General features: G+C 35.3%; 1 protein-coding gene across 2 annotated transcripts; it reads left to right on the top strand.

Annotated features, from left to right (window-relative positions):
* The first annotated feature begins 5956 nt into the window (after positions 1-5956).
* LOC104244122 (CSC1-like protein RXW8) lies at positions 5957-14433 on the top strand. Of its 2 annotated transcripts, none has more exons than XM_009799444.2 (12): positions 5957-6209; positions 6889-7248; positions 8096-8242; positions 8651-8714; positions 8855-9064; positions 9792-9968; positions 10397-10695; positions 11064-11334; positions 11976-12254; positions 13514-13747; positions 13824-13992; positions 14075-14433. In XM_009799444.2, the coding sequence occupies exons 2-12, from the start codon at positions 6968-6970 to the stop codon at positions 14101-14103; spliced, it is 2160 nt and encodes a 719-aa protein (XP_009797746.1). In that variant the 5' UTR covers positions 5957-6209; positions 6889-6967; the 3' UTR covers positions 14104-14433. The 2 variants fall into 2 exon arrangements, with proteins under 2 accessions (XP_009797746.1, XP_009797747.1); XM_009799445.2 differs by having other exon boundaries at positions 6849-7248.
* Positions 14434-16505: the final 2072 nt, after the last annotated feature.

The following is a 16505-nucleotide window of genomic DNA, read 5'->3' as shown; positions in this document are numbered from 1 at the left end:
CCCAACAAAAGTCACCAAAGATTCTAAATGATCTTCAAGAAAGCTCTCATGCTCTCTTGTCCACCAGGATCTGTACTCTAACGAAAATAGTTGTTTTACCATAAATATAGCTGGGGGGAAGGTCTCCCTCGCATTGGTGGAATTATGTGATACACAAATTTGCCAAAATCTGAGCCTTCTTCTTATGAGGCGCTATGAAGATCATTTTTCAAAATACTAGGACTAGTCCGATAAAATCCAAATTGACGGATGAATCGATATGGACTATATGGTTCAAGAATGAAATAGTTCCCACACCTTAAAGGGAGATAATTAAAATGGATAGTCAAAAAATAATTGACTTTCAGTTCCGATGCTTTATCATTATCCTCAAAATAGTAAGGTTCGGACCCATCCGGCATGGTAGAAGTCCAAGAGGCATTATCCGCTTGATGAATGCATTTTCTTGAATGTGTATCATCCAAATACCTTGCAGCGCCTTCTCCGGAATACACCATCATCAATGGAACATATAGTCCTTTTGGAAGCCCATAGTGTGTCCTAAAGTAGTGAGCAAGCTAACCGTATATATAATGAATGGGAAAAGTAATTTTGATATGCTTGAGCTGCGATGACTTGGATATCTTGTTTAAACTATAGTAGGTGCTTGCCAGAACTGGGATTGCAAGGCTTAATTTCCATCCATATTTCATCATGCTCATTGTTTTAAAGGTCTCGGGTCGAATGAAATCACCATCTTGAGAGGAAAATACAAATGCACACAATCAACAAGATAAGAATGCCGCCTGATACGTGCCTTCTCTCTTTTCATGTCGAACCCCAAGGTTAGCAAACATCGTCTCATCCGCGCTAGACCATGCAACTACTTCTGGTATAGCTCCAGTGGGATTGTGCGTTGACTTCAAATAGGTGGATTTTTTCTCCCTCCTTGCTAGAGTGGGTTTATATCTCAAGTCTCTCTTGCACCAAAATTCAATCCACTTGGTAAATAAGACCTTCAGATCATGACTCTCCCCTTCTTGAAGATGGCTAAAGGCGGTAAACAGGTATCCACAAGCTCAAGGAGTAAATCTTTCATTCTTCTCCTTAACATCTGTGAGTTCGATAGCTTCGGGCACAACTTCTTTGTAAGAAGAACCTCCAATAGGTAAACCGTCAATGGTATGTAAATTCTAAAGAGATATTGATAGTTCTCCGGCTGATGTAAGTAAGGTATTTGTTGTAGGACACCAAGCTTCAAGAAACGCTTGCAAGATGTTTGAATTTCGATCATATGTAAATAAAGAAGCATAGAAGGCATCATAAATTCTTGCTGTCTCCAAAGCCCATTGACTTCTGCCAAGTATGTCCTCATCCCATTCCCATTATTCCGGGATATGATGATATTCACCGTCAATTCTCAAAGCATCTCCCCAACGTATCTCCCTTTGAATCATACGCCATCCTAGGAAATGAAGGGTACTCGCGATATTAAGTTTTCGTTGGTAAGGAGTTTGAAGGGACCACATTTTGATTGGCTTTTGGCTGTCCTCTGAAGTCCAATCTACCATATAGAGGGAATTCTTCAAAGGTGGCCACAGATTTGCATATCGACCAACTAGTGGAGGGTAAGTCAACAGCTTGGTTATAACCCCTCCATTTTTAGCATCAATTATAAGATACTTGCGATTGGAGGATGGAGATTTGTAGTCTCTGAAGTGAGCCATCTCTTCAAAACTGCATAAGCAAAAAAAAGATTAGTAAATATTAAGTCAGCGGCAATTGACAAAATGAGGATAAGATTCTAGTCCTTCGTGCTTTAGGCAAATTTCTATATGCGATTAAGAATTTTTCCTTCTATATGCTGTCATGGGTTTAATCTTCTATATGTTGATATGGATTTATCTGTCTATATAGTAATATGGATTTGACCATCTATATAGTGATATGGATTTATTTTTCTATATGCTGATGTGGATTTGTCCGTCTATATGGTAATGGGGATTTGTCCGTCTATATGGTAATGGGGATTTATCCGTCTATATGTTGATATGGATTTATCCGTCTATATAGTGATGTGGATTTGTCCGTTTATATGCTGATGTGAATTTGTTTGTCTATATGTTGTATGGATTTGTCCATCTATATAGTGATGTGGATTTGTCCGTATATATGGTGATGTGAATTTGTGTCTATATGGTGATGTGAATTTATCCGTCTATGTATTGTGATGTATTTGTCCTTCTATATGTTGCGAGGAATTTGTCTATATTGCTGTGGATTTGATCACATATATGCCGTCGTGGATTTATCCTTCTATGGGACGTCATGGAGTTGCATGTCAATTTGGCACTCGACGACTTTTCTCTTCTTGGCCTATGTAAAAAAGGAACAAAAAAAAAGGGCAAAAGAAAATGCATAGAAAAGAACAGGAATTTACGCGTCAATATTGTCGAGTTGTCAAAAACAGACTTTGAAGTAGCTAGCAAACACTGCAATTGATACTCGTAAAGGGAAGGCATACGAGTTTATACAGCTATCAAGATGTGGCGTTGAATATTTGTTGGGCAATGTGGGATCACCTGTTTAGGCAGCTCCAAAAAGTAGTTTCCAACGTAAACTGGGATGTAGTAATTTGACAACTCCTCGGATAGTAATACACATATTCCATAATTCAAGTAGGAATCTAATTAAGCATTTGAAAGAAGTTGGATTCTAAATGGAGCAACGTGCCTTAAATTGCATTATTGTTTGAGAAACGATTCAAGACCGACATGACTTGGTCTTGGACTTAAGTTCATGCCAGTCAAAACCCATGTTTACATAAAGTTTGCCTAAGGGAATCCATCTGGTACTTGGGTTCAAGAATTGTTTACTTAATCTTGAAAGCTACATATTGAGATGGAAACAAAAATAAGATTCTCCTTGAAAAAAGAAAGCAAAGGGGTGTTAGTCGTAATACTTCAATCCCTGTTCTTCTAATATTTTACAAATATATCCGACAAGATTTGAAATATGGGACATTTGTAGGCATATAAATTTTATTGAAATTAAATCCATAAAATAATTTGGACTATATTTTAAATTCAAGATATATCTATCTATACTATATTAAAAGCACGAAGGCCCTTACACAAATATCGTTCACATTTTTACCTTTTTAAAATAGAATTCATACTAGACAAAATGGTAATTTTATTATTATCCTAATATTTAGTACTTTAAAAGAAACTAAAATTTTGATTATTAAATTTTTCCTTATTGAATTAAGTAAGAAATCCTAATATTAAGGACTTTAAAATAGATATTATTTAAGATAAGTAAGAGTCCTTATATATACTCACGATAATTTCCATAAAAAGGAGGAACCTATAATTCTAACAATCTATATACTGTTACTACTAAAGCAAGAGGTTTACCTAATTAAATATTTACTCTAATTATTAAATGTACTTTTTAATATTACATAAACGATAAAGAAAATAATATCATGCTCGAGTATGACAAAAGTTTGAAAATAATTTGTATCTTCTATACTATCATAAAAGCATGAAATCTCAACAAATAATTAAGTCTTTGAATTAATAAAGCAGCAAAAAAGTCAATTCAATTTTGTTTCAAAATTATTATATAAGTAAACTTATTTGCCAAGTTGATAAAACTCTTAAGGTACAAAAATTGTTTTCACAATAAAAGCATTTGTCGTGAAAGGAATAAGAAATAGAGCAAAATTTACCATAATATAGAATTAAAAGTTAAATTGCTAAAATGCTAAGTTGAAGCAATAAGGATACAACATAAGACAAAAAATATTAAGCAAAATTGTCATTATCATTTTTCTTTGTTTTTATACTCATTTCAGTAAATGATAGCTCCCTATATTTTTCATATCGTATTACATTATTTTTTGCAGTTCAATATTAGCTATTTAAGAATTATATTGTTATTTATCAATATTTTTCTAAGAACTATAGTTCTATCTCTTCACTCACAAATTTCTAAAAGACCGAAAAATTCAAATTCTTCAATTTGTTTTATTATCTTTGAATAATTATTGTAAAATATTTTTTTATTTGTTTATAGTATTTGGTAATAATGATAATAATAATTTTCATAAGATATATATTCCATATCTCATAAATCATAATAAGACATATAAAGACTTATGTGGAGTAGAATTTCTGATTAAAACTCATTATATTTAGAAACTTGCATTTTTTCTTTTATATTTTTTCAATAACTCAAATACATTATTTATTAATATATATAATTTTTAAATTATATATGTGATATAGGTACACGCGCAAAGTGCGTACCTTAAAACTAGTTAGTTAAAATAAATTTATTGGGCTAATATAATTGGATTAGTTATATAAGTCCAACATATATGGATTAAACAAATAAGTCTTAGTCCATTTGCTAGCCCATTTAATTGGGCTAAAGTGATGAGCCCACTTTATTAAGCCCAAGATATCATATTCCTAGAAGCCTAGTTTGATGTCACGTGTCAAATGACGTTGCGCGCCAAGTCAAACGGAAAAGCCAATAGGATCATGTCACGTGTCAAAATGACAAGGCATGTAAAGTCAAATTAAAAGGCCAATGAAACCGTGCCACGTGTGCCAATGACGTGTTTGGGCCAATCAAATGCGGCCTTGTCACACTTCAATTTGATTGGTCGGAAAGAAAGAGTTTATTCTTATCATAACTCTTCCCTCCCACAATTATAAATAGGGGTTTTCGTAACCCAAAAAAAGACACCAGAAGTTATAAAAATAAGCAAGAAAGAGCTCGTAGATCAAATGCCGTAAATTTCTCTACAAGTTTCAAGCTTCAAGCAATCAAGTTCTTGTTCAAGAAATCAAGTTCAAGCTCAAGAACAAAGAACAAATCAAGGTTCAAGGAGTACATGTTCAAATCAAAGTTCGTGCTAGTTGAATTAAAGATCATCGTTCGTGGCAACAATATAGATTCAAGATCAAGTTCGAAGGCCCTTGAATTTATTTACTGCTGAAAAGAAGAATAAGATGATTCATAAAGATTATACACTCATATTATTTAAAATAAAATACTATGATTGTTTCAACATTTTCGATCTTGATTTTATTTTCTCGACGTAAATTTATTATCTGCAGTAGTCATCCACAAGTTGAGCAAGCTTTTGATGTAAGATAAAAAGGCAATATGTTATCATAAAGGAATTCTAACTACATTTCTTGCACAACGTATTATTTTTAGGTAATTATAGAATTGGTAGGCAATAATGATTGGTCAGGTCAGCATAATCAATAGGTTTCATTTTTGGTGAGTTTGGACAACGTATCGTGAAAAGTGTCATTAGGGGGGAGGAATCATCTTCAGTGTCTCAGAAAAGATAAAGATTCCAAAATTAATAAGTAAATTTTACCTATTATATTTTGGAACACACCTAACCGTTTAAATAAAAAAATAGCCACCAAATATATAATTTATGTACATAAGTTATATATAATATCTATATTACCAAGTACAATCAATAAATAATTTACGTATATTGACTAGCAAACGTTAATAGTCAATCCAACCGGCTAATTGCGTAAAAATCCCTAATTTGATACAATGTTTAAGGCGCATAATTAATAAAATTCTGACTTTCAAGCTATGTAATGGAAAATAATGCTATTTTGAAAAATTGTCAATGCTTGTGAGAAGAGGGTCAGAAGTTTAAAGGACCAAGAACTTAAGAGAAAATTTACAAAAATAATATAACTCTATTCACTCGAATGATACAAATGAAGAAAATGCCCGAAAAATGGCAAATGCATTAGGTACAACAGGGTAGTGCGGCGGGTCAATTTGCATGAAAAATTTCAATAAAACCGGGATATTGACAGTTAGGAACGGTTCCATTCTGTTTAAACTCTCCTCATTCTTAAATCCACGAGGCAACTCTATTGGGCCCCACAAAATCTCACTTCTATAATTCACGCACTCGCTTCGCAATCGACGCGCCTTTCTTATCTGGCACTGTTTCCTTCTTCCGAAAAATTAGAGCCCATTCGATCCTTCTTCTCTCCTCTCCCAAGTCCTAATGCAACTTCAAAAAACGGAACAATGAACTTTCTAGGGTTTCTTTCTGTTTCAAGCAATCACTATTTTGTTGCTTCAAGCATTCATCGCTTTTTCATACTTTTTTTTTTGCGTTCAGATTCGTCATTCTGAAATAAGAAATAACGTTTTGCAATTTTCAGGTGATTATTAGATTTTCTGGTAACCTTTCATGTTTTTCTGATTTTTAATCGGATTTTTGTTAGAATCTGCTTCGGCAACGTTTTGATGTACGTTTTTTTTTACCATTGTTTTTAGTAGTAACGGACTCAATGTGATGAATTATGGTGTTTTGCTGTTTCAAAATACTTTATTGCCTCTGAATTGATCTCCTTGGAAACTGATATGCAAAAGTGTTTTTTGCACAAACTGATTATTGTGAAGAAGATGGAATTAGGAGTTACCTTAACCGTAAAGCTTTTATTTTTAACTTAATTTTGGTTATAATTGGATTTATTCAGCGGGCTGTGCATGTTACATAGGCTCGTGCAGCCACTGGATTAAATGAACTTAAGTAGACTTCTGTATGCTAGGTAGAACGCGTAGTGTCAGGGGATATTTCAAATGAGCATGTTTGCAAGGCTAAAGCTTTTCCTACGTAACTTCTTACTTTGCTAGTTTTAGTATCAATGTTACATTTTTTATCTTTTTCGCATTCTTCTTTTTTTGGGTGTATTGTACAATTTATTAGCTGGTTATCACCAGATAATTACTTGACTGAAAACTGCTTTAGTTATTCACTGTATCAAATGAATCCTTCACTATGATTTTCACTTTTGCAGTTTCTTGACCTTAATACACCAAACTTGCTGTGGTTTCCAGATCTTTCCAATCTTTAAAGGAAGGAAGCAGTGATGACATGTCTTAATTAGTGAGGTTGTGAAAATATTTGGGGGCGGAGATGAAGCTAGCTGCTCTGTTGACTTCTGCTGGCGTCAATACTGCAGTGTGTGTAGTGTTGTTCTCCTTGTATTCGGTTTTAAGGAAACAACCGAGCTTTGTAAATGTTTACTTTGGCGCGAAGATTGCTCAAGTACGAGCAAGACAACAGGATGCCTTTCGCTTTGATCGATTTGTACCTTCTCCAAGTTGGATCCTCAAGGCATGGGAGACATCTGATGAAGAAATAAGTGCTACTGGGGGATTGGATGCAGTAGTATTTGTGCGGATGATTGTTTTCAGGTGAAATTGGAATTTTCAGCACTTTTTTAGTTGTTAGATTTTCTAATGTTCAAGAAAAGTCAATTTAACTTCTGATACTAATTTTAATGAATTAGTCTAAAATAGCTTTTACCCAATTTTCTCCCATTTTCATCATGTAGGGAAAATTTCACCAAGCATATAATTTCTAGTAAAGGAACTTGCATATTTTTTCATGGACGATTAGTATATATGCATAATTCATTTTTCTGTATTGTCTAGTGGGAAGTTGCTTACCTATTGCAAAAATAGCAGTCAGGGCTTACTCTAATTGCCCTGTCATTATCCCTTTAGAAGGGTGGATGATTGGATTTCATTGGGGAGCATCGTAAAGGAAAAATTAACAAAAACAAAAGGGAATCTGTGTTCTGGTCATTAGTGATGGCTTAAACAACTGTAAGGATGGCCAAATATATATGTGATATTTAAGTGATTTTGATTGTCTTTCCTGGTGATAGTGGACCTGTGTAGCTTCTGCAAAGTGAGTCATGCATTTGTGTGCTATTATGAGAATGTAGTGACCAAAGAAGCTTAGTTATACTTTTTGTGAATATATCGAATAGCACATTGCACTTTTTGGCTCATTGCCTGTAGAAGTCATGATAAATGTTACTTGTAAAAGAAAGTACGGTTAAACATTTATATCTCTGCTTAGTATTTTGTTGTTCAACCTCATTCTCTTGATAATTATTTTTACCTTGGCTTTTGTATCACCGCCAACAGTGTTTAAGTTCATCTTGAAGAACCACCTTTCTATTGCACTTTGTTATATCTATGAACCATTGCTCCATTGCAGTAGACTTACTCTCCTGCTGCTTATTGTGGACAGTTTCCGAATATTCTCCATTGCAGCTATCGTATGCAATTTCCTTGTGCTCCCACTTAATTATTTTGGAAAAGAGATGCAACGTCACCAAATTCCAGCTGAGACATTGGAGGTATTCACCATTGTGAATGTTGAGGAAGGGTCAAGATGGTATGAAACGTGTACAAAAGTGCTGATAATGATTTAAATGCAGTTGACTAATCTATTCTCTTATCAATGGACATACTTTAGATAAATGTCGCAAAAGGCTCTTTTACTCACATTTTGGAAATACAATGAGAACTATAAGCTTGTTATTTATTGAAGTGTCTGCAAATGTCTTGTTCTGTCTTCTTTTCATTTTTGAAACTTATTTAAGTAATCCTGAAGTTAATCTTACTGAGAATAGAGAAAGTATTACTAAATAGATTGTGTGTTGTAAGTTGACCAGGGAAGCATATGTAGAAGGTAGTTTCCTGATTCTTTAATTTTATCTTATAGAAAAACGTAGTTTTCTAATCTGTTGGCCCATTTTAATCCCGGTTCAGATTTACCTACATTGCCTTTCATCTTCTTCAGGCTTTGGGCTCACTGCTTTGCGCTGTACCTCATATCGTGCTGTGCTTGTTTTCTTCTTTACCTTGTAAGAAATCGCAGTTAATTTTCATTTTCTGCTTTTCTTTAAAAATGTATGTATTTCATACTTGATCCTTAGTACTATGCGATAGCATGTATATATGTATGTCGGTTCTTTTTTCATAAAAGGTCTTCACTTGCTTTTAGGAGTACAAAAGTATTTCAAGGATGAGGCTGGCTTACTTTACTTCATCTGTTTCCAACCCAAGTTACTTCACAGTTCTTGTTCGTGCCATCCCATGGTCACGACAAGAATCATACAGTGGAACAGTGACAAGATTCTTCACAAATTTCTATGCATCAAGTTATTTATCTCATCAAATCGTTTATCGATCTGGCTCTGTTCAGAAACTGGTGGTGGGTATTCACTCCTTTTTGGTAGACTCACTATGGAAATTTATCCCTTGCATCTATGGAAATCTTGATGTGGCTTTGAAGTTTCTCTTCTGTACCACATCTATTATCCTCTTCTGGTTCCAACTAAATATTAATATGAGTTGAAAATTTTCACTTTGTAAGGCCATAGTGGTGAGAAAATGGCTTCGAGTTTGTACCAGGTGCTATGTATTACTTTTCTGTAGATGTTTGTAAATAAGGATGAAGATGTTTAAATTTTTCTTTTCTTGTAGCATCCTTGATATGTATAAGCTCAAAATGGTTTTGAAACTGCAGTTCATGATACTGAAAAACTTAACTGCAAAAAGAGTTAGTTTTTGATGCTGGCAATTTATCTTCCACAATGAAAACTAGTAATTCTCCTTAGAAATGTAGAGATAGTTATCTTCATGGTAGACATAAGGTGCTCGAAGCCTCAGGAATAGTATCTAATTTTTCTTCTTGAATAATGCACTCTCTGCGATTATTGACAGGGTCTAGGTTATTTAGTGTAATGCCAACTCCTATGAGTTTCCATGGCCCTAGTTTAAAAGAACTACTACTCGAGTAATCATATTTATGTGAACTAAATAAAGTAAATTATCTTGATCTTGATGAAGACTTCTGCTTGCACTAGTGGTTTGACATTATTCGTGCTCTTTATTTATTTCTTCTGGTTGTTAATGTGCCACATGTTGCTTGACTGCAGACTGATGCAGGGAAGATGTGCAAGATGCTGAAACTGACACCTAGGGAACTACATTGTGGATCAAGTTCCATGAGATGTGGCCTTTGTGGAACAACAGCATCATTTAGTATGCTTCCCATGGAGGCGGAAACTGACAAAGGAAGAAGTGATTTTGACGGTTCAGATTTGAGGAAAAAGGTACTTAATTGATTCCTTTATTCTTGCAAATAAGATGATTGTCATGACTAACACTGATTGCTAGAAAAAGTCATAGCATCTTTAGAGAAGAAGCTTCAATACGCCATAGGAGGAACTTTACCTTCTTCGGATTATATATCTGGGTTCATTTGAGGCTTCAGATGTGCAGCACTATCAACTTCTTAGTTCTCATGCAGCTTGGTAAAGGTTACTTCACTGCATAGTTCTCGGTTTGCTTAATCTTCAAAGGGAAAAACAGTACTAAGTTACTTATCCTGAATTTAACTAGTAAAGAGATTAGAGTGTCATATACTAGAGATTGCTTCTTTGTGCTCGACTGTTTTGTCTTGAAAATTTTGAATTAGCTGCATGTTTCGGTACCCTAGCCAAAATAAGAGGTGAAATGAATATGCAAATTATTCCTGCAGGAGTCTGCAGCTGCTTTAGTTTTTTTCAGGAATCGCTATGCTGCTTTGGTTGCTTCTCAGGGTCTTCAATCTCGAAATCCCATGTCATGGGTCACAGATCTTTCTCCAGAACCAGACGATATGTATTGGTCAAACATTTGTGTCCCGTATAGACTCCTTTGGATCCGCAAAATAGCTATTCTTGTGGCCTCGATGGCTTTGGTGGCATTTTTCATTGTGCCTGTTTCATTAACACAAGGTCTTGTTCACCTCGACAAGCTTCAGAAGACATTTCCATTTCTTAGAGGAATTTTACAGAGGTAGTCCTGTCACTGCCCATTTTGGTAAAATATAGCCCTAATTTTCTATGTTTAAAGATTTTACCATAGCAAATCTTTTTTTCACAGAGTACAGGTATTGACCATTCATACACACACATACACAAAAACACATATGAGAAATAAATTCCGTTTCTTGACTCAAGGTTGACCTTTTTTTTCCAAAATGATTTACCACCTTCCTCAGTCTTTGCACTGTTTTTGTTTAGCTACTAACTTTGATGTGTCTTTTCATTCTCTGTATTAACCTTGAGACTAGAGATCAAATTTATTCCTACAGGTTTGTTAAGTCTGAGCTACATCCATGGGCAACATGGCTATCCTTTTCCTTTTCCTTTTCTTTCTTGCAGGAAAGCAATGAGTCAGCTGGCTACGGGATATCTACCAAGTGTCGTGTTAATAATATTTATGTACATGGTTCCTCCAATAATGTTGTTATTTTCTACAATGGAAGGCTCTATCTCTCGTAGTGACAGGAAGAGGAGTGCTTGCATAAAAGTTTTGTGTTTCTTCATCTGGAATGTTTTCTTTGGTAACATCCTCTCGGGGTCTGTGATCGAGAGGTTCTCTAAGTTTTTTAAGGATGTAAAAAACCTACTTGCAATGGCAGTACCATCAACGGTAACCTGCCTCCTTTATGTGTATATGTGTGTTTACCTGCTTTCCCTTCGCCGTACCTTGTTATCTCAATCCTCAAATATTAAATCGACAAATATTTGATTTTAGGAATTCATCATGTTTCTATAATGCTTCCTTAGAGAAAGCAATAACGCTAATACTAGGTTTAAGTTTAGCCATTTTATTGGTTGACGGACGCTAGAGCTAGTCTTCTTTAGTGTAGTTATTATTTATTAATGTCGTGGTAGGAGAAAGTCGCTTCTCAGTTGGACCACACTTCATTCAAGATTAATGGGGTGAGAAGGTACTAGTCCTTTGTGGAAAATACATGTCCTATTTCCTATATCTAAAATTAGATATGATAAAGGGCAGAAACTGCTATTAGTCCAACTTGTGAAGAGAATGTTAGAGGAATTAAAACAAAAACTGCAGAGCATAATGTGTCATCACTGCCTCTAAGCTGTCCAATTAGGAAATGGGAGACCCTGGAAAAACTATACCTAATTTCTCTTTTTCCCTTTTGTTTACATTTCCTTATTGAGTACTTTCCCTTCACAATGAAGTGGTCTATTTTTGATCTCCTAACCTTCACCTTGTGACTTGAAGAATTCACCAATTGTGATGATTAATATATTTTTTTGCAGGCCACCTTTTTTATGACTTATGTTTTGACATCAGGCTGGGCAAGTCTATCATGTGAACTCATGCAACCATTTGGTCTACTCTGCAACTTATTCTATAGATTTGTTCTCAGAAACAAGGATGTCTCTACATACGGCACATTGACTTTTCCATACCATACAGAAGTTCCAAGGATCCTTCTATTTGGGCTTTTTGGCTTTGTGTATTCCACATTGTCTCCTTTGATACTGCCATTCTTGCTGGTTTATCTTTCCCTTGCCTACCTTGTATACCGTAATCAGGTAAGCACTCCCTTCTGAATTATCCCATTTAATCTAAATCTCCTTTTATTTGTCCAATTTGCTTTTATTTTAACAGATGAAACGTATAGGTAGGATCTTAAAAAAAAGAAATCAAGCTGTGTCTGGATTATGTAGGGGCAGGTTACTCAAGATACATGTTCTTGCTTTTATATTTTGAAAGTCTTGCTTCTCTCTTCTAAATTGTTCACCTCTCTCATATTTCATTTGCGTGAAATTGATGAAAAGTGATACCTTTTGGAGATGCTAGCAGCATTTGAATTGTGCTGTTGTAGCTGGATTGAATAGATTTGTCTAAAGTTTTTATGGTTGCACCAGACAATTATGTGCAGTTGGATAGAAAATTCAAAAAAAAAAAAAAAAAAAACATGAGACATTAAAAATATGATTACCAAGTTATATCCACACAATCAAATTTGGTTCCAAAGTGGTATTACCTCTGGGCATTTAGTACCCCGGTTGTTTTGCTTTGGCCTTTCAGTATTTCGAGATGGTTATTCAACCTTATATTAGATCTGCTTGAAATAAACATGCAAAAAATATCATGAACAGATAATGTACTAGAAAGAAGCTTCATTGATTATCTTGGAGTATTAGATCTAGTTCATCGCCAATGTTCTTGGAATTCCGTGACAACAAATTTGTGGTGTTTAAAGTGACGAAAGGATCCTACTTGGTTGTTAATGTGATAGTCATAACCAAGGATCTGTTGCTTTGACTGTTAGGAAATGTAGATTCATGAAAAAATGTGTAAAATGGCTTGCTTATACCAGATTTGCACTTGTTGGAATGAGTAAACATAAAGAGGTAAGCATTTGGCTACACCTTTTGAAGGTTCGACCAACTCAAAAATTGGTGCATGATGGATCTCAGAACCATTACACTTCTTATTCCCTAGTGGAATATTAAAGTGAGGGAAGCACAAAGAGCACAAGTTACATTTGGTTTTTCGGGATTGCAAAAACGAAAGAAGTTTATATGACATGAATTGTAAATGATGTCTAAAAGGACTCTTCTACTAAAGAAAGTGAATGTTGTCTTGAATGGTTAAAAAAGAAAGGAACGTCATCCGGGGGCGGGGGGGGGGGGGGGGGGTTTCTTTATTAACATATTGTGCTATTTTTAGTATTATAACCTGAACATCTATGTGCTTATATGCAGTTATGCACTTCAATAAGCTTTTTCTTGGCATCCACACTTGTAGCCTGTGTTAGTGACACCAATTTTACCAAAATTTTCAGATCCTCAATGTATATGTAACAAAATATCAAACTGGGGGAACCTATTGGCCTATTGTCCACAACACAACAATTTTCTCAATGGTGCTGATGCAAATTATAGCCATGGCAGTCTTTGGACTAAAAAAGTCTACAGTGGCATCAAGCTTCGTAATTCCGCTGATAATCTTGACACTCCTTTTCAATGAGTATTGCAGACAGAGGTTTCAACCATTATTCAAGCACATTCCTGCTCAGGTATATTTAATTGCTATGTTCGATTTACAAATATTTTCTGTTATATGCCTCTTATCCCAGGTGTTCATTTCCGCAGATCCTCATTGAAATGGATCGGCAAGATGAGCAAAATGGGAAGATGAAAGAGATCCACCAAAAACTCACATCAGCTTATACTCAGTTCAAATCCAGTTCCCTCATGCTCGGTGATCCTGTTCCCCCAAGTCATAACAACTGCAGGCTTGAAGACCTAGAAATTAATCCAGGTTCAAATTGCTAAATGACTATTATGCAACAATTTTTAAAAATTTGAATGTCTTTCAAAAAATGTTCTTGTGTTGGTTATAGGAAAAATCCCTGTCCATCACCCTTCTTAATGGGTTCAACATACGTTGAAAATTGGAGAATCATAATCAAGCAGAGGAATTTCTGGGCATACATGCAGCAACATTGCTAATCGAGATTGTTGTAACTATATTTTTGGAGGAAGGGCATGATGATATCTCGAATAGGGACATTTAGTATACTCAGGAGATGAATCTTAAAAACTCCTAGGGCTTGCAAGATTTTGAGAAGTTATTTAGATTGTACTTTTTATTCTCTCCTTTCTGGATCTCTCTCCGCTTGTCTCACATAGAGATGGGAAGATGAACGTTATTGAGTTTTTGTACAGATGATAGTTCCATGAATGGTGAAACCTTTTGTTAGAGTATGTTCTCACATGTATAGTTGAAACGCTTACAGGTTAATCTATCAGAGGATTTTGGTTGTTCTAGATTTTTGGCTACTGCCATATAATTTCCCAGCCGGAAAATAAGAAACAAAATGACAAAGTAACTGCTACTATAATACCGGAACTTTCATAGGAAAATGCTCTGTTTCTACGACCACTGATTATCTCTAGCGCTAACACGCCAAAGCTAAAAACATCTGATTTATTGAGAAAACACCATGGACGACATACATACTCTGGGGACATGTAGCCACTGCATCACATATTGTTGCGGAAGCCAAATGTATATAGTGTGAATAAGTCACAACTACTATACCAAAAATTATGACAGCCACCAAATAATAAATAAGACAATAAAGCAACAATAAAGGGAACACCAGAATTTACGAGGTTCGGCTAATTTTGCTTACTCCTCGGACACAACCAATATTTTATTTCACTCCAAAAATACAAGTGAAATAATACTAAAGAGAGAAGATACAAATGCCTTAAACAGATGAGAAGGCAAATGAGAGGTGTATTTAAATCCTAAACATTAAGCCTTCTTTTATAGGGGAAAAGTTTCCCACCAACTCCTTAACCCACCGATGTGGGATGGAAATTTGACATAATTCAACAAATCTCCACCTTGGCAAAATTCCACATCTTCAATTTTCTCTCGGTAACAAATTTTGGTTGTGTCTTCATCTTCAATCTTCAGTGTTCAACAATGTTGATCAAATCCAAACAATGTTGAAACTTGACCGCAGTCACCACCTTTGTCAGCATATCAGCAGGATTCTCCGTAGTATGAATTTTCTTCACCGTGACTCCACCTTCTTCTATGATTTCTCGTACAAAATGATACCGAACATCAATGTGCTTCGTCCTTGCATGATAAACTTGGTTCTTCGCTAATTGAATAGCACTTTGACTATCACAAAAAATTGTGATACCTTTTTGTTCAACACCAAGCTCCTTTAGCAATCCTTGAAGCCAAATTGCCTCCTTCACAGCCTCTGTAATAGCCATGTACTCTGCCTCTGTTGTAGACAAAGCAACTGTTGACTGCAAAGTAGACTTCCAACTAACTGGTGCCTTTGCAAAAGTAAACACATAACCAGTAGTTGATCTTCGTTTGTCCAGATCACCCGCAAAATCTGAGTCACAATATCCAACTACAGACTGATTGTCTTCCTGCTCAAAAACTAACCCGACATCTACAGTATTATGAATATACCGTAGAATCCACTTCACAGCTTGCCAATGCTCCTTCCCTGGATTGTGCATATATCTGCTAATAACTCCAACAGCTTGTGAAATGTCAGGCCTTGTGCAAACCATTGCATACATCAAGCTACCAACAGCATTTGCGTATGGTACCTTTGACATATACTTTCGTTCAACTTCATCCATTGGCGACATAGTAGTACTTAGCTTAAAATGGGAAGCAAGTGGAGTACTAACTGGCTTAGTCTTGTCATCTATGCCAAAACGTTGAAGTACTCTCTTCAAATATTCCTTTTGAGATAAACAGAGTTTCTTTGAACGTCTATCTCTAATTATCTCCATGCCAAGAATTTTCTTTGCCTCACCCAAATCCTTCATCTCGAACTCCTTCTTCAGTTGAATCTTCAACTTATCAATTTCTTCCAAATTCTTGGAAGCTATCAACATATCATCAACATATAGGAGAAGATATACAAAGGAACCATCTTTAAGCTTGTGCAAATACACACAATGATCGTATTTGCTTCTCTTGTACCCTTGCCGCAACATAAACTCGTCAAATCGCTTGTACCATTGTCTAGAAGATTGTTTCAATCCGTACAACGATTTTTCAAGTTTGCACACCATATTTTCTTTTCCAGCAACTTTGAATCCTTCTGGCTGAGTCATGTAGATTTCCTCCTCCAAGTTTCCATGTAAAAACGCAGTTTTTACATCCATCTGAACTAGTTCCAAATCCAATTGTGCTACCAAAGCCAACATAATTCTAATGGAGGAATGTTTTACAACTGGAGAAAACACTTCATTGTAATCAATTCCCTCCTTTTGAGCATATCC

The sequence above is a fragment of the Nicotiana sylvestris genome, chromosome 4 (genome assembly GCF_000393655.2).
Source record: "Nicotiana sylvestris chromosome 4, ASM39365v2, whole genome shotgun sequence".
NCBI classification, from domain to species: Eukaryota; Viridiplantae; Streptophyta; class Magnoliopsida; order Solanales; family Solanaceae; genus Nicotiana; species Nicotiana sylvestris.
The sequence above is the reverse complement of the archived record's forward strand: the minus strand, read 5'-3'. Positions and strand labels throughout refer to the sequence as shown.